This window comes from Struthio camelus, chromosome 17 (assembly GCF_040807025.1).
Source record: "Struthio camelus isolate bStrCam1 chromosome 17, bStrCam1.hap1, whole genome shotgun sequence".
Taxonomy (NCBI): domain Eukaryota; kingdom Metazoa; phylum Chordata; class Aves; order Struthioniformes; family Struthionidae; genus Struthio; species Struthio camelus.
The window spans coordinates 4877844-4896536 of record NC_090958.1 but is presented as its reverse complement, the minus strand read 5'-3'; the positions used below and the strand labels follow the sequence as shown (position 1 = coordinate 4896536).

Here is an 18693-nt window from a genome sequence, read left to right as displayed (position 1 = left end):
GGGCCTGAGCGTCGACTTTAAAAAAAAAGGGGCAAAAAAAAAAGTTTTTAACATTGCAGTCGGAGCGGTGGCGGCTTTTGTCGGAGGCTGCGGCGGGCGGCGAAGCGGTGAGTGGGCCCCGAGGCGAGGCGAGGCGAGCAGCGGGACGGGGCCGCCGCCGCCGCCCCAGGCGGCCGAAACCAAATTTAAACGTGTGGTGGAAAGCATGTTTTCGGAGCTTTCTGGCTCACTGAAATCCGCCTTTCAGAATAATGGCTTTGTTTTAATTGCGTTCCGCTCCCGTTCAAAGAGCGCTTAGCCAGTCGTGAGGAAAAAATCATTTCCTAAAATATTTAACATATAAATATTAAAAATCTAGCAGTGCCTATTTGTTTAAATATACTTTTACTGAGCTATAATGTATCCTCATTACTAAATGGAGCACTGGATTTAGCATAAAAGCTGTCGCCATGTTCCAAACAACGTGTTTTAATGACTGCCAACAAATGGAAATGCGATTTTCTTGGGGGGGGGGGGGAAGCTAAAAGCGTACAAATACAAAACAAGATTGAATCGACTGGTTTGGCAAGAGTTCCGTGTTCGGTGCCTGAGTTCATTATTTAAATCAACGCGCCACGTTTATATTATGCTTTTCATTGTCGATAGAAATATTGACTAGCTTTGGGCAGGGAAGTGCTCCTTTGGGGGCCCGTTTGTGAGGTTTCTGTTCATTAGCGCCTCCCCGTTCGCAGCGGCCTGGCGCGAGCTGTCAGGGAGCCGTTTTTCAAGCCAGTTAATGTGTGCCTGGCTAATTCCATCTAATGGAAGTTTTTAATCAAGGTGTCAGGCTAAATCAAGCACCTTGCTGAAGTGCAAAAAAAAAAAAAAGATAATGTCCCCATCATTGCCTTTATCAATCAGATTTCTAATCTTAGGGAAAAAAATTTAATCCAGGTTTGTTTAACACGGCTTGCTTTCGTTAAAACAACATGGGCTTCTCATTTTTTCTTTCAAGGTGTCTCGGCAGAATCATGCTTTTTTTCCAGCCAAGATTGATGTCCGTGCATATCCTTGCTAAAATACTGGCTCCCATTGGCAGACTTCCAGTTCTTTCTCATTCCCCCTTGGCACTTTCTAGTAGTTGTAGGAGGTAACATTTGTGGTTTGGAATATGAAAAATGCCTTCTAAAGTGGCACCGGTTGACACCAGGCACAGATGTGGCTCTGAATTTCAAATACTATTGGTCATTTACCCGTGAATAGTGAGGGATTTTTATCACCCTACAGACTTTCAGACAGTACCACAGAGTGTCCTTGCTTTACTTTGGTTTAGCTTCCCCTGCCTGACAACCGGCATTTAGACCTGAACAGGACTGAAGAGTCTGGTTCTTACTTTAAGGAAGGTGAGAAATTGCAATGCTTGTGTGTTTTCCAGGTGTCTCATGTCCGCTTTTCTGCAGGTTTTAATTGCAAGTGGAAGGCAGCTCTTCGAAATATGATGGCCACTCACCAGCTTTTACAATCTAGGCAAAAGAATAAGTCTTCCAAGGTAAAAAGCCCGAAAAAGGATGCTGCTGACCATCGTAGCTCTCAGTTCTGGGGCCTGATGTGTCTGTGCCTTGTGGGCTGAGAATACTTTCTGTTGGCTGCACTCTGCTTAGTTGGATGAAAAAGCAGATATTTCCAATTTAACGAATCCAGGGAGATAGAGCATGTGACATGCGGCTTTGACATGTATTGGAGTAAATAAATGAGGGCTCATTAAGTGTGCACAGAGCCTTATTAGCAGGAATAAAAACATTGAACGATACAGGAACTAAATTTAATATGCTTTCTACTGAGATTTTTCATGTTAAAATCACATGGTGTTTAGTACTGACAGTAACCACAGTCTTGGACATGGTTAACCGTTTGTAGCAGATACTGTGTACAATTCTGTGTTAAAATCACTGTGGAAACTAAGTCCATATATGGTGTCAGCAGGCAGAGGCTGCTGACAGATGCCAAAGCTGTTGAGGTCTGAAGCTTCTGTCTGGCATAGTCGCAGAAGGGTTTTTTCCTTCGTGCCAGTGGCGCTGTTGCAGTAGTTCTTTCATGCCTGTAACAAGATGCTAATGGCTCTAGCCAAAGCTGTGGCAGGCAGTGGACTTTGGTATAGCAGTGAACAGTGCCCCACCTGTGGCCCTTGTTTGACTCCAATTAACTTTGTAGAGCTAAGCTGGCAGAAAACTATATGTTTTTTTTTCTGTAGGGATGGTTTTCTGACAGGTGCCTGTATTGGTGCAGTGGAGGGGGCAGGAATGTACAGCTGTGACAGTGGGTGAGGGAAGAACGAAAGCAGCCTGGATCGGAGTAAATCTTGCGAGATCCTTTGATAACTAACCTTAAAATATTTAATCCTACCCATGTTAGATATGAATCATCTCTGTATATTGTATGATGACCAGCAAAATGTTAAAATCACTTCTTTAAGTTACCCTCTCTTCCTACCTACTGAGAGTCATTTCTAAGTATGATTGATCCCTGTACTGAACTAAAACCAGTACTATTTTTGACTTTGCTTTTTTTTCCAGGAATCAGTGTTCTTCCCCAACCAAATTACTACTGAGCAGCAGTCTGTGGTGCTGGTGAAAAGAGTTCTGGCTATCTCTGTATCCTGTATAACGTACCTGAGAGGGCTGTTCCCAGAGAGTTCATATGGAACTCGCTATTTAGATGGTAACATTTTCAATTTTTGCTGAATTCTTGTTCCCATGTGCTATATTTTTTAGCAACAACCTGCTTTACAGATTAGCTGCCAGCTGCTCACAAATGTATAATTCAGTTTATTGGAGGAAGACTGCTAACAGGCCTTCTCCAACTCTTGAAGCAGGCAATGCCTCTGCATCAGAGAGACAGCATGGGAGACCACCTGAAGCTATTGGCAGCTCATGGCTTTTCTGTTAGCATTTTCTGTTGCTTTATAATCATTTCTCAGTGTCGCCAACCCTATGCATCAGGCCCCAGAGTCAGTAAACTGAGTTAGAAATCAGTAATTTTTAAAAAATATTTGTGATTGGTATGTTTTATTTTCCTTTGAATTTTTAGCCATTGTTTTTCACGTTTTCAGCTTTCTTTGAGAGATCAAGAGCAGATTTTTTGAATCTTTTTTTTCCCTTGAAAACCGAGTATCTCACATAGCCACGTGTGCTTGAGAGTCAGTGCTTTAAGAAAAAAATGTTATTGTAAGATTAAGATTCTGTTGTCGTAGGATCACAAGAATTAATGATGCTTTGATTCATCTGCATCTTTATGTTCATTTGAGATGTGTTAGTGAGGGGTGAAGTGCTTCCATGCATTACAATCCATTTCCCTGTTTTTACTGAGGCAGTTATCCTGAAACCGGGTCACATGTGCATTGTGGACTTATATGGGATTTCCTGTGCCCTCAGCTTGGCTTTTGATCACCTAACACTGAAAGGCCATTAGGCTTTCTAAACAAATTTCAGGTCTTTCAAGTGCCTTTTTGAGCAAGAATTTTAACATCTGGCCCAGGCCTTAGAGGGCTCCTTGGTTGGATCCTAAGGTGTCATTAAATCATCTCTTCGTTTGGAAGCTGTATCAGTTGCAGAAGGGGTTTTCCACTTAAGATTCTGATTGTCTGAAAACAGAAAGAATCCAATGGAAAAGCTAACAGAAACAGTTTGTTCTGAGTACAGTATACATCCTCATATGGATGTTGGTGAAGACTGAATGCAGAAGTGAGAGGTGTTAGGAAATGCCAGAATGGATGGGAATGGAGGAGGGAGGGGGAGAAAAGAACGGAAGTGGCTGGCATTTTGAAATTAAGCCATAACTCTAGCACTTTCTCTGGGAGAGCCCAGAGCATCTGAGGAAAGTCTTTGACGTTTTTAAAATGCAGCAATAAGCCTGTGTCAGCCCACCTGGGACTCAGTGGAAAACCACCATTTCCGCTCAGGAAGAACTTCCAGATAAAACATTTTATCCAAAAAAGGGAGGATGACTGGCTTAGTTTAGTGTTTGCCCAATAGCTGTGATAAGGATTTTAAGTATGTGCTAAATTTGGTTTTGCAGACCTCTGTCTAAAAATTCTCCGAGAAGATAAAAGCTGTCTGGGATCACTGCAGATAGTCAAGTGGTAAGTGAGTAACAGCGAAACTAAGACAAGATTGTGCTGAATAGCAAGACATCTACCCCTCACATTCTTCTTCCTGAATTTGAAAACATTGTGCCTAGTAGTGCAGTTGGATATGCCAGTGCAACTTCCACTGCTGCAATGTGTGTGCTTGACCCTTGTACGTAAGCAAGACATAATTAGCTGACAAAGATCATGTGAGTTCAAGGTCTGTTAAGCGTTGACTTTAGTGAGGTCATGGTCAGGCCCCGGAGCGCATACAGGCAGTGTAGTTAGGGGGAGATTAAATAAAATTTTGAGATTGTTTTGTTTTTGTTTAGTATTTTCTAGTTTGATTTTTTTTTTAGTGATTCTTGTAACGTGTTTTTTATTATGTACAATATTTTATCTCCCTGGAAATGGTGGATCTAAGGACATCACAACTTTCTCGTGTGATAATCAAAATACATTTCAGGGAGTTAGTATATTCCCAGCAAGAAGCTCAGACAGCGATTTTTTTTAGGGTAGATAGCGCTTACGTGGCTTTGTTACTGTCTGACATTGCTGTGCCCAGGAAACACCCAGGTGCAGATCCATTGATTCAAAGAGCATCTGATCTGACCATCTCTACATCATGTAACATTTACTACCTTGAGAAGGCCCACAGCTGTTAAAAGTGCATCGGATAAATATTTGCAAGCCCAGACGCATGAGGCTGTTCAGATTGAAGTTTCTGCCAAGCTCTGTACACCATCAATGGGAAGAGCGATTGGAAAGCAGTCTGGAGAGCTGAAATAGAGCACTGAGCAGAGAGCCACTCAGAGCCAACTGGCAGGCCGTGGTTCCTTGTTGCTGGGATTTAAGTGGGCTCTAGGCTGACAGGATATGGCCCTAAGATGTATAAACAGTGCACAAATGCAGAAGGGAAAATAGTGACTTCTTCTTGATGACTGACCTGCAAAGGATTTTACAAGCCCAAAAGGTTACTGGTTTTGTAGTCACAGTTCCAAAAATTATGCACTTTAAACTCCACCTAATGAGTTTGTGTTTACAGATCAGGAGATAAATATTGCTAGTTAATATTAACATCTTTGTCCCTGGCAGGATTCAAGGTTGTTTTGATGCTTTGGAGAAGAAGTATGTAAGTTTGTTTCTTGTTTTTTAATGGAGTTTCCAGTTTCTTCATAAAAAATGGGCAAAACTTTATTTCCATTGCTGCTTTGTATTTTACAGTAATCTTGTGTGCGCACAAAACACATTTACGACTTATGGTTTGGGGGAAGGAGCCTGCCCTGAGTTCATACAAATCATTTGGGTTCATATTCCCTCAGCCCAAATCTTGGCTGCTGTTGTTCTCTAGACTTGCCTACAAGTGTGAACTGATTTGTAGCCTGAAAGGGATTCCCCTTAGTTCTGTGTTCTCCATTTGCATTCTTTAATGTCTGGATAGAGGCACTGCCAGTCAGAGCATATATTCTGATCTCCATGCCCTTTTCCTTGAGACAGGTTCTTTCATGCTTCTGGTTTCCTTCATCTTCTTTCCCTTAGTCATTGCACTTCTTTTCATCTTCTCATCCTCTTTAACCCTCTTAGCTTTCCCTCCTGAGTTCAGATTTTATTTATTTTCTGCATTCCATCAAATAATGTATTTAGCCAGTTTCAGGACGGAATCAGCTAGCAAGTAATCATATTCCTTGCTGATTCTCACACAAAAACTGCTCTGTAGAGGAAAAAGTACTGATTGTTGTCATCTCTGTCAGCACTATCCATCAAACCAACTCTCATCTAGATCAGATGAAGTGTTAGTTTCAGCACTGCTGATCAGATGGGCTCTTGTACATCAGTACAACTGTCACTCTAGATAAGATAATTTGAAATGTTATGAACTTGGCTTATTGCTCGCTGACATTTCTAGGAGGGACTTAGTCTTCTGCTATTTCTGAGAGACATAAATCAATTGTTATTTGACAAGGATTAAGGAAAAAACGAGATACTTTAGTGGAGATCATTCTGTACTTGTTTTCAAGAGTAGTCCCAAGTATAGTTTTTTGCTATTGCGTAAATTATTTATAATGTAAATACTTTTGGTGAGTTTCATACCTGAGAGCAAAAGTTGAGCACCCATAGGTAATGGAGAGGGAACGGGGAGGATGCAGGGAAGTGAGATTCATCACAGTGAGATCTGTGGTGCCGGAAGGGCTCTTGTATTAGTCTTCAACAGGGATAGGTGCTATTGTAAAATAGTTTTAAATTGGCCTTTGGAGATTGTTAGAAATAGTGGCAAGAGGTTAAGTCTGAGCGTGCAGCTGTTCTGTATTTTCTTACAAAACTGCACGTAAAGCCAAACAAACTGGCCACTAGGTGTTGCTGATGCAGTGCTATTAAGGATCTGTATAAAGAAGTCTTTTGACTCACAGTTTGTTGAACGTATCTATTTCTTCCCTGTATGTAGACAGTTAGATTTTGATGTCTCTTTTTTTTCCCTCGCCACTGAGGTTCATTTTGATTTTGTGTTTTGTTTCTTCTTTCTCCTTAGTTACATATTGCTGTCCTAGCGGTAAGTAAATGAATACGAGGCATTTTTGTTCCTCCACAGTGCTTGAAAGAGATAATGGAGCCAAGGTTGTGTCAACCTGTTTGTGCCTTTTTTACAGGGAAGTCAAAATGTATGTGGTTTTTAATAGAACAGTGACCTTTCTTAAATACAGTAAATATGAACTTCCTGGGCTGTGTGGAAACATTCTCTGAGTATGTTAGACTTCTGACTCTGAGGTCTTGTTTGCATCCTTAACCTCCTAGAAGCACTTCCATGTGCTTCACATCATTGCTTTCTGCAGACTCTTGCCTCCATCCTTGGAAGAAGGAAGCTATGTGTCCTTTCCATTTCCCTCTCCATAAGAGTCCTCTATATTAATCTGCTTGCTGGCATCATTCAGGAAGTTCTGTAGCAAATTCTTCAGCCCTCAGGTTTTGGGCAAGTTGTTCCTGGGGTTTTTGCTAGCGTGTGGTTTCTTCAGTATCAGCTGCACTGTCTGTCTTTTGCCCTGGTCCTTCGTAAAGCACCAATACGTATTCTGTTTACGGGAGCCATAATCTGGGTAGTTAAATCTCAGGCATGAGGAGTTGCCTGTGACGGCTGGGATGGGAATTCACCTCATTCCTTCACAATTGCACAGGTGAGTGTCTTCTAACTTTCTTTGAAGTGATAAGTATTGACTGCTGATAGAGGAAGGCATTTCTCAGCCATTTCTTTTTCTGATTGCATGTAACAGATAAGTACGATCTCTGCTGTAAGATGAAAATAGCGTTGTTTAATCACTTCTCACTGGTTCATGTTAACCAAGGGGAGAATGCACTCACTGTGCTTTCTTGTAACAGATTTACACCAATCCCAAGGAACCGGAGGTAAGAAAAAGTTTTAATTAATCCTTGAGGCAACAGAAGGCATGGGTGAGTAGATTTGTATTCAGAATGGACTTGTAGGCTTACATTCTACCCTGGCATAGCTGCTTGGTGACCCTGTTTCTCTTGTTCTGCTTTCACTCAAGAATGGCAATTCAGTGAGCTGGACTGTGATCAAACACTCCTACTGGGCGCTAGGCTTTGGGCCCATTTTGGGCCTCAGACAGGGATGTTAACAGGCAGCTAATGGGCATGTTTTCCAAAATTTGTTTTTCTTTTCTGGAGAGAAGAAATGGGAAGTTCATTCTTTTGTGAGCCATCTTTTTAACAGCACTGTTGAAAATGGAGCTCTTTTTTTGTGCAAAGAGATTTAGGACAGAACTTAAATTCAGACCTGGGATGTGTATGTCGCATAGTGCATGTGCTCAGCCTTTCAGGGTCCTTCTCCGTTGTGTTTCTCTCTCTACTATTTTGTCTACATCTAGCCTGTGGAAGGCAGACTGGATAGTGTAATATGTAAGCAGAGGTTCTGCATCCATTCTTTCTTCACAGAGCAGATACGGGACAGCTGCAGAATCTGTGCTTACCTGGAATTGCAACCTAGTTGCGATTCTGCTGCTTCCCACTTCAGCGTCTGGGGAAAGAGCAAAAGAGTTTAGCCCATAAATATGGCTACTGAGGCTGGGATTTGTAAAGGAGACTTGGGCAGTTAAGAGCTTAGCTCCTACTAGTCAACCTCATTGGCTCTGAAAAAAGTGAATTAGAGGCATGGAATTAGACTATGATCTGTCCTTTCTCTTGGGTTGAATTAGTCTTCCTAATTACTTTCTTCTCTAAAGTCATAGCAAATCCTTTCCCTTTAAATGGAAAATCATTTAGAATTTTTTTTATCTCCCCCAGAAAACGCTGATATTTCTGTGAAATTTAGACACTTACAATATTTTGACTATAAAATATTGTTTGTATTTGTGAGTAAAAGCAGTCCTTCAGGCCTTTGTCTCTGTAGAGGACTCCAGGCCAGGCTTCCTTGTAATGCTACATCACCCGTGAAGCCTCAAGTTTTTCCTTTTAGTAAAGGAGGACATGTACATTGTGATCACTGGCTGGCCCCAGGGCCTCATTGGAGATTTAGGTAAGGGAGTGAGGCCCAAAGAGGAAGTGGAAGGAGGAAGCCGGAAGTTTGTAATTTTTTCATGATTCTTTCAGTGCTAGGTAAGTTGTATTTGTTAAGAAAATTTGCCAAAAGCTGTGCAAGCAATAATTGAGTTAAAGCTTTAGTCATCTCATTAGGTTAATGCTATGATCTGATAAAGTTGGGAAAAGATAGACACTTCTAAGTACCATACACTTCTTTTACACTTGTTAATAAAAGAGACCTGTTTCTTTTTTCCTGTTCTTGTGAAATCGCTAGACAGTGACTGAACTGTATCAGTTCAAATTCAAGTACAAAAAGGATGGGCCTCAGATGGACATCTTCAGGTAATGATCTGGATTTATTTTTCAGCATTACACTGTGAAAACTATGTTTTATTGATACTTGAAGAAGAAAGTGCCCTTTATAATTATAGCAAGTAGCTGTCTGAGTTGCTGAGCAGCTTTAAATATCATCAGAGTTGAAGACATTCACTCTACAGGATATGAACTCCTGAGCTGATGAGTAGAAATGCCTTTACGTAGCACAGTAAGACATTTACAGTAGATCAGAACTGAATTAAGGACAATTTACCGAAATGGTGCCTAATCAGTGTAGTGATGCAGAAACCAGCACAGTGGAGTTTGCTGCTGTCTCATCTAATAGTGAGTATTCTTTGGTTTTGTCAAGAGAGCCTTGCGCTTTCAGAAGAAGCTTTTCCATGTTTGATTGCTTTTGCCAAAATCCCACACTCAGGAATTTTTTCCTTGAGCATCTGTATATTGTGCTGTACCAGTCGTGTGTGTGTGAGCTGGGAGATCTGCAGCCAGCCATGTCTGAATTGAAACTGCAAAATGTATGGCAGGAAGCTGCAGCTCTTTGCATCTTTCTAGCTTTCTATACCTTTTATATACTTTAAAGCTCTGTTTAGTAAGCCTCAATTCTATGTAGTTTAACATAAATATTTTTAAAGGTCATTGGCTATAACCAAAGCAAAGAAAAATAATTAACCAGTTTTTGGTTTGCTTCTGCACTTGTCATTGGTGAAAGATGGATCTTTGGGCCATGGAACCTGTCTGTACAGCAAGAGAGCTCTGCTGACTTTAATGCTCATCAGGAAACTTCTCTGTAACACTCCTCCATGGTGTGCCCTTTGCCGCTCTTTCTCTGAACACATCCAAATGGTTCGTAGTACCCATCAAAAATGATTTTCTGTTGGGAAAATACGTGTGGACTGTGTCTGAATCTGGGGTGTCCAGTTGACCATACTCTCTAATACAGCTTTGAAGCTGCTCTCAAGTATCTTTACTACATTGAGGGAAAGAGGAGAGCTTTGGGATCTGAAGGGTCTATTGATGACTCTTGCGTATTTTTATTTTTTCGGTCCACCTTATTCAGATCAGTCATTTGCTCCTAGAAATAACAAGTCTTGGAAAGGAACTCGGCATCCCTTGATAGCCCTAGTACTGACCAAGAAGGGGCTGTGCCATCTTGACTGGGGCTCTGTTCTGTTTCCTCAGTAACTGAGGCTGCTATTGCAGCATAATGCATGTGCCTGTACTCGTTAGTAAACTGACATTCTGGCATTGGTACTCCTGATCAGAGGATTGTGTCATCATTGGTATCGGCACCTTCAGTTGGTAAAACGGCTTTTATATACCTGCAGAGTTTATTGTCACATGAAAGCATGGAGTTAATTCTTCCACTTTTTTGTATTTTGTTTGTCTGCATTCTCATTTCTGCATGGTAAAAGGAAATTTTCTCCTGGAGGATCTCTGCTTTATAGATTGGTTTTTGAGGAGTTCCTCACCATGGATCCCAGTCCTTCAGAGAGGTTCAGTTCCCCAGCTGCTGCCTTTTGGTACCATCCCTGTATCACATCCACAATGTTTTTCCCATACTGGTCCAGTGTACCTCACCTGTTAATTCCTATGGAGATCTCATCTCTTTTTTTCAATGTACTCTTCCCCCTACCATCCCCATTCCACTGCTCCTAAGACCTGTAAAGATGATGTGTCAAGAAAAACCCTACTTTCTTCTCATTACTCTGACCTAGGTATTAACCAGCATTGGTCCTCTCACTTGATGTACCAGCAGTTCTCCTCCATTTCTGAACATACGGGATTCCATTTAATAGCGTAATGGGTTCAGCAAAGAGTTTTACTGCTGGCAGTATGGAGTCTACCAAACTGTAACCTATTACTCTGTGAACACAAGCTGTTCAACAGCCACTCAGTGTTCATGATGGGCCTAAAAGCTTCAACTAGAGGAACAAATCAATCTTAATGAAGCTGTTCCGTCCAGTGACTTAGTCATATTCAGTTCCAGGATTCTGTTTCTGCTGTCTTAGATTGCTTATTCGGATGATCACTTGGGATGATTGTGTGTTAGAGTCCATCTGGCCTGTATATTGTATCATCCACCTGCCAGGGGCTTTTCAAAGACATTTTTGTGACGGAGGAGTTACATTTTTAAGGCCTCTTCTCATTGTAAGTCAATGAAGTTTAGGCTCTTTAGTCACTTAGTGATTCATCTAGTCCAGCTTCAACTGTTGCAAGTAAGCTGTATGGTCTCAGCTGCTCATCTCATTTCCTTCTGTAGTCAAGAGAAACAAACTCCTCCAGAGGGCGATTCATCCCACCTCTGTTGTACGTTCATCTCGGTCTAGACTGCTTGCTTAGACTAGCCAGCTGACATTTGGATGGGCGAAGGAGGTGAGAGGAATGCCCCTTAGTCACTTTTGAAAAATGTGCTTCTGAACTAGTTTTTCTTATATGGAATTGAAGTGAGAAGATGCAATTCACTTCTCTCAAAACTGCAAAATGGACTTGAAAACAGCCACTGTGATGAATTGGCTTTATATGGGCTTCTCACCCCATTCCTCTCATTCCTCAAATTGCTTAGGTGAAAAGCACTTGTTTTATGGTCCTTTTGATCCAATTTAATCATGTTTAAACAAGTGAGTCATGGCGCTTGTATAATGGGGTACATTGCCCCAGCTACAAAGTCTGTTCAAATGTAAATGCATGCCTCTTAGTTTAGAGCTGTTGTTTTGCTGATGCCACCGCATCACTGGAGTCTGTTTCACTTCCCTGTTTATCTGGAAGTTGCATAAAGGCATTGCAGTTTTGTTGCTGTTGGTTTCAGACAATTCAGTGGGTGCTCTATGTTTGTAATTAGGCCTTGAATATTCATGACTGAGGAAAACAACTCTGTTAGTCTTTTTTTGAACAATTCTGTCATTGTTTTTTTAGCAACAAAATGAACTTTGTGAATGGGATGTGCAGCGAGGAGGTTAAAAATGCCAGCAGTCTCCTGATCCGTAAACTCTACCTGTTAATGCAAAACCTCGGGCCGCTTCCCAATGACATCACCCTGACCATGAAACTCCTCTATTACAATGATGGTAGGTGGAGAACAGAGTATGCTGTAGGGAAAACTTAATTTTCCATCACTTCCTGTGAAAAACCCAAGTCCCTGTAAAAATAAGTAAAACATAGAAAGGTGAAATGATAGAATCTATTAGCTGATGCAATGAGAAATGGTGTGAAATATAGTAATGCCTTCAGACAAACAAGGGTGGCAGATGCTGTGTAAGTACAGGCATGCAGTGTGAAAAAGAGAGATCCTTTTCTTTCACTGTAGTTTGAGGAACAGGCATACTGTGTTAGATGGATTTTATTCCAGAAAGTTGAGCACATGAATGCTGTCTTAAGATCCTAAAGTTATTAATTCTTTGAGGCCCTTGATCACATCTACTCGGTTCTTTTTTTTAATTTAAACGGGGTCATTATGAGATATGATTTGACTTCTTGCTTAACAATCTGTAGATTAGAATTTCCAGCCAGCATTCTCCTTCTGTTTTAGTAAAAATTTCCTTTGCATTCTCCCCCTTCTTCCCAAAAAAACAGAATATTTTTAGTAGCTGACCACGTTACTTGAGCTAGGTATAAACTTGTCCTTCATCCAGATTAAAGAGACATGGAACTTGTTTTCTCTGACAACAGTGGATTCTTCCTCCCTTTGTAGTAACTCCTGACGATTATCAGCCCCCTGGCTTTAAGGAAGATGGCAGCCCTGGTAATCTGCTCTTTGATGGTGATCCTGTCAACCTGAAAGTGGGGTCAGTCTCCACTGGGTTCCACATCATGAAAGTGAGAGTAACAACTGAAAGCAAAAGAATGGGGACGGTTGAAAGCAGGCTGATGCAGAAGAATGGCCCTACTGAGATCTCCCATCAAGGGTTAGACTGTGATGAAGAGGAAGAGGAGGGGAGCCCCAAGGTAAAGAGATAGCTCCATTCAGTTCTTACTGGAACTAGAGTTCATCTAACAAAGCTCCTCTTAAAAGAAACATTTTCTAAGAATCCAAGTTGTAGTCTTGTCTAATAAGGGTTTCACCTTGTGATAGGGCAGCAGTGCTACAGCATAGTGAGTGCTGAGGCTGGAAATCCGTAGGCATAAAGTGAATTTCATCCCAGCGTTTCCACTGACTTACTGAGTCTAGTATGTTCTCCCCAGAAGGGGGCAGTGACTGTACAGAGAGAGACACAACATACTTGTACACTTCTACGTGGACACACAAAATGGAGACAATTACCAGGGGTGTTGCATTTCCACTTGGTGTTTCTCTGGGCTAAGCGGCATTCCACTATATATTTAGGTGGGATTCCTTCCACTTACCTTTAGCCATGTAAACATCATGTCTAAACAGTTCTCTAGGCCCCCTCTGTGGTTAGTGGAGGAGGCATCTCTACCAGGCAGTTAAGATCATTTCTTTAGACACCAAGTTAGGCTTGAATGAATTGTCCCCTGGTGGTGTCTCTCTTCAAAACGAAGAGTAGGAGCTTGGACCAGTAGCTCAGACCTGAAAATTGTATTTTAGGTGGTCAGTGCCAGGGAACAAACCCCAGCGTAACCGACTCCTCAAGATAGGAATCCATTTAGGTCAGAATTTTCTGAATTTTCTCAGTAAATTTTTCTCCTGAAAGACTTCTGTAGGCTTAGGTGTAGAAAGACCTGGGAGCTGAGGAGTTTTGAAAATCTCATTCTTGTTAGTGCTGAGTTCACGGATTCAGTTAGCACTTAGGCATGTTTGTTAGGTTAGGCTGTTAAGACGAAGCATCATTTGCTTTACAGAACAACCCTCTGCCTGCCAGAGCAGATTCAAGTGAGCATGGAGAGGACAAAAATGACGTGCATCCAGGCTGGAAAACTGAAGCATCTTCTTTTTGTTTTCAGGATACAGGTAAAGGCCCGGTTCTGAGAGTGAAGGATTTTGTGCTCATAACATCCTAGCGTAATATTTAGAATTTCTCCCCTCCTTTGAAATGGATGAACAGAATTTGTCAAGCTGTTTTAATTTTGTATCGGATCAGACTGAACTATGATAAAGGGCGTCTTGTATATGTTTGGTTTGTTAACAGATACGTTCAATTTTTTATCAATATCTTTCCACCTCTTTATCTTAGCAGTTTTTTTCTGATATGAAAGAAAGGTGTAGTTCATCAGTACTGAGTTATACTATCTACATTTTTACCAAAGCTCTTTTCCTTTAGCTGTTACGGTTTGATTTTGCTAATGCCATTTATATATGAAAACAAACATGAGCATACATGAAGAAAGCATTCTCTCTGTCACTTCAATAAATCTAGCTTCTGATATGCCATGTTGCACTTGACCTTTGAGGCTCAAATATAGCCTGTGGAACAATACCATCTAGTGACAAAATGGTAAATAGCATTCCTGGGATCCCCAAGCAGTGGAATAAAGAAGCTGGTCTACCTGTAGAGTTACCTTTTCAGGTCTTTCTCCTGCAGATTATCTGATATCTAATAAGGAGTGAGCTCATACTGCCACATTTTCCACTATGGATATAGATCCCACTCTGGGATCTCTCTCCTCTAATGCCTTGCCTGCTTTTATGAAACTCTTAGGCACTTTGGGATCCCCATCAAATTTTGTTAAAACTGCCTATAGATCAATAGTTATCAGTCAGAGGACAGCTCCCTTCCTTCCCCCCACCCCCCCCCCCCAACACAGGGAATGTGTACTGGCATAAGCCGTGTTTTCTTAGGAAACCAGGCTGAAAACTGAGTTAAAGAATCAACTTAATGAATACGTGTTGCTGCAAGTTCATGTGCTGCATATTTAGATGAGACATTATTCTGAAATCCCTGTACAAAATATATAAATATATATGCATTATATATTTTATATATATATATGTATATACAGCTCAGTGTTTTCACTGTCTGAGAACAAAGTTTTTATAATTTCAAACCAGAGATGAGATTTTGCTACAGTGGTTTGCTCATGTTTCTGGATTTCATTTCAATTGAATGTAGGATTTTAGCTTCAGACCTATTTTTGATATGATGTTTGGATTGTAGGTGGAGAGGATAAGCTGGGAATAAAGGAGACAGGCAAAATATGTTGCTCAGGGGCATCTCAGCAGGTGAGCAAGTTGTGATGTCTCTAAGGTACTCCAGGTAAAGTAGAATTCATTGCCATGGGATATTGTCATCTAGGGCAGCACAAGATTCGAATAACATTCATAGATTTATTTCGCAGTACCAAAAAACATAAAGGCTACAAAATGTCATGGCATAGGGGCATAAGCATAAACTGGAAGCATTTAGGAAGAAACTTTCCCTGGTCAAATTACTTCTTACATCCTGTACAGGAGTTCTGTACTGTTCTCTGGAGTTAATGCTTGTGCATCAAACTAAATTTAACATACAAACTAAATTTATCACTGGCACAGCCAGGCTGTTCTACCTGTATGCCTTTTGGGATTGGAGTTCTGAAATCACCACCCCATGTCTGGGCTGAGGGCTGTTTTACATCTGCTGCCTGAAACAGTCTTCACCTCTCCTCTCATGCTTCCAGACTATCTTTACGTGTGAGTCACAGGTATGATTGGATCTGACCCCTTTTTGGCTTCCTCTCTAGGATAGGAAGACTTGTCCCCTGGAGGTGTTGATCTTGTTTCAGCTGTTACTGGGGCAACCCAGAAAACTAGCGTAGACCAGACATGTAATTTTAGATAAATAAAGTTATGCCAGATTAATTCCATCCTGAGACTGTCCAGGCCAAACCCTGAGTCAGAATCCAAGCTCAAATTCATGGGCTTTTGCAGAGGTTTGTTCAGTGACGGGGCAAATCCCTGGATTCCACCAGAGCGACTTGCTGCTTGATCCTGTTCCCATTCAAATTAGTTAAAAGTCTTGTGAGCTTGGATGTTCAGAATTACATCTTTACCGGCTAAGTTAATGAGAGAAGGAAATTCCTACTAAAATTTTCCCTGCTTCTGTTGAAAAGAATCCTGGGGTGTCTAACCCAGACAGCAACTGGAGACTACAACTTAACGTGTCATTCAAAAGGCATCTCTGAAGTATTTGCCTTGACTGTGGATCTTAGAAATGAACTTCTGTGCCTAGGCTGGTATTTTTCAAACTTTAACCACATTTTTTTTTGTCACATCCTCCAGTTTCCTTCTGATCATTGTTTATTCTGTCGTCTGTGTGAAAACAGGAGCCTTTTTTGTTTGTAACTCATGGTTGTCCCACTGAATCATGCTCTGACATTCTTTTGGGTCTGTCATGATTATAATCAGAGCACCAAATACCTCCCTGTTGCAGCATGTGAATTTCATTAGAATACGGTAGCAATAGTGAGAGTTTCTGAAGGTGGTGGAAACAGTATTAGTTACTGAAAAACGGAAGAGTCACTTTATCCATTGTATGCTTCCAAAGACTTCAAAAAAAAGAAAAAAAATTCCAAGCCCTCTGCATGGCAGAGGGTTTCTCTATTGATTCTTTGATACTATTTTTAAAACCAACATAGCATAGAAGTTGGCTCATATTTTGGTCAATTAAGGAAAAGATTGAATCAGGTTACTACTTTAAAAGTGCAGATCATCATAGTAAAGCCATTGCTAATTAAAATGCAACATTATTTTCCGTATGAGAGGGACTTTCCCTTTTTTTCTGAGGAAGTGGGTAAAACAAATGACCATTGTGTATTCCACTTGAATCAGGAAGCCAAAATGTTGAGTGGAGTTTGCCTTAAAAAATGAGGACAAGCTAGTGTGGGTGGGAAGTCTGAGTTAGGTGTTATCAAACAGGGTCAAATGTAGGTAAGATGGATAGAAGCAGTCCTTTTGCAGTGTGAATGAGAACATGTTATTGATACCCAGACTGTAGTATGGTGAAGCAATACCATTTTATAACTGTGTAAATGTGTTCAGAGAAGCTCTCTGGAGCCGTTACATAAATGTCGAGGCCAAGATTTTCTGAAGTAACTAAAGCAATTCGGAGTGTCCAGTAATTTGAGATCTGAACAAGTATCTGATATTCAGAAAGTGCTGAACTCAAAATTATGGTACCCACAGCCCCAAGTTGCTTTTGGAAATCTAGACCAGCATGTTACTGCTCTTCATCTGAAGTGAACTGCGTGAACTGCTTTATTTTTTCTGGCTTCTTGGTCATCAAAAATAAAAACTATGCTGTTGGAACTGAGTTTATTGGTCATTCTCTTCCTGACCTATAGCTCTTCAAGAAAAACAGGAATTAATGTATTAAAGGCTTGTGTTTTAACTGTAGGACCCAGGAGAAACAAAGGATGTGTATCTGCCAAAGGAGAAAAAGCCATTCCTGTGCAGTTAGAACTATAGCTGGATTTTAATAATGGCCATGGAGGCACTCTGACAGAGGGCCTTTCAGATTGGAGAAAAATTTACATGTACTCAACTTGCTTGTTATCTGCAATCTAATGATTGATGATACTTGGGATCAAATGAGAGATTGCCCTTTTCCAGCAAAGCATCTGTGTACTTAATCATCCAGAGTTAGACACCAGCATGTAAATTAGCCTACCTCTGCTGACTTCAGTAGAGTTGTTCTGATTGCATCAGCCAAGAATTTAGCCCAGTGTGCTGTCTGTATGTGTCTTGCTAGTTCCCACTGGTATTCTAGGAGTTGCAATCTGAAGAGCTGGGTAAAATAGGAAACTGCTGTCCGCTGGCTTAGTTCATAGAAGTCTGCTGATGAGAGTAGGGTCCTGCACTGAACTGAATCTTTCTGAAGATTTTGGTGTACTCTTCTATCCTCTTGTGAAGGCGTTTTTGTCCTGCTGATTCATTTTTGTCAGCTTTGTCTACATATAAGCAAACGTGTTAGAGTGGAAAGAGTTTGGAATGAAATAGTACTAGAAGATAAGTGAAAGCTGACCATGGGGATGCCTCTGCAGATTTTATCTCCCACGGCAAGCTGTGAGCTGAAGTTCTGGTGTGACTCTTAGAGCATGGTCACACTGCCCAATGAAGCAGAACGCAGAGCCCAGAATTGCCTCTGACTTAGCCTTTGCCAGAGGTGGAAGTGGTATGGCTGCATCAGCACAGCACGAGTCAGTTATCCCTACCGAGTGTCTGGTGTCCTTAGCCAGGGCTAGACACTGTGCTTGTGCTGCTAGACTGACTGTGCCTATGCTGCTAGACTGCTTTGGGACATAAGGAAGTGTGTTGACACTTGTCCTTGTGTGGACATAACATTTTTGATCGAGGGTAGCTCAGGGGTCCCTGCACTGCAATTCACTGTCTGGTGCAGGCATACTCCTAGCATACAGATTAGCTCTCTTAACTGCAGCTGTCTAAAAGTTAGATGTCTAGGGAGTGATTCAGATGCCTAAATGTTGTAAATCAGTGCAGTTTTAGACCTCAGAGGATAGCTTGGCTGACCTCTAGCTAGTGTTACCAAAAGGGCCGGAGCCCCATTGCAGGTGTCTTGGGTACCTGGCCACGTCCTCTTCCTTTGAGAGACTGTGTCAGGGATGGAGACCGGTGTGAACACAGTCTTTCATGGGCAGCACGTTGTGAGAAGCGTCTGTCCTGTTTGCCAGCAGTCAGCATCCTGTTGGTGCCCAGGGCCATGATCATCCTGACAGAGACTCTTGTGCCCTTGCTGAGTTTCACTATTGTCTGTAGCTTCTGTCTGACTGTAAAGGTCAGCAGAAGTGGATCCAATTGCAGGATAACAGCTTGAGGATCAAGACTTTTGTTGTCTGAT

General features: G+C 41.4%; 1 protein-coding gene across 2 annotated transcripts in view; it reads left to right on the top strand.

Moving 5' to 3' along the window:
• The first annotated feature begins 1468 nt into the window (after positions 1–1468).
• HORMAD2 (HORMA domain containing 2) overlaps positions 1469–18693 on the top strand; it is a 28043-nt gene continuing 10818 nt past the window's right edge. For both annotated transcript variants that reach the window (XM_068911876.1, XM_068911875.1), the window contains exons 1-11: positions 1469–1528; positions 2553–2697; positions 4054–4117; positions 5198–5234; positions 6630–6650; positions 7472–7498; positions 8907–8974; positions 11882–12033; positions 12657–12910; positions 13766–13874; positions 15019–15083. In XM_068911876.1, coding sequence (XP_068767977.1) covers positions 1475–1528; positions 2553–2697; positions 4054–4117; positions 5198–5234; positions 6630–6650; positions 7472–7498; positions 8907–8974; positions 11882–12033; positions 12657–12910; positions 13766–13874; positions 15019–15083 — 996 coding nt within the window. In that variant the 5' untranslated portion in view covers positions 1469–1474. The remainder of the gene's footprint in view (positions 1529–2552; positions 2698–4053; positions 4118–5197; positions 5235–6629; positions 6651–7471; positions 7499–8906; positions 8975–11881; positions 12034–12656; positions 12911–13765; positions 13875–15018; positions 15084–18693) is intronic.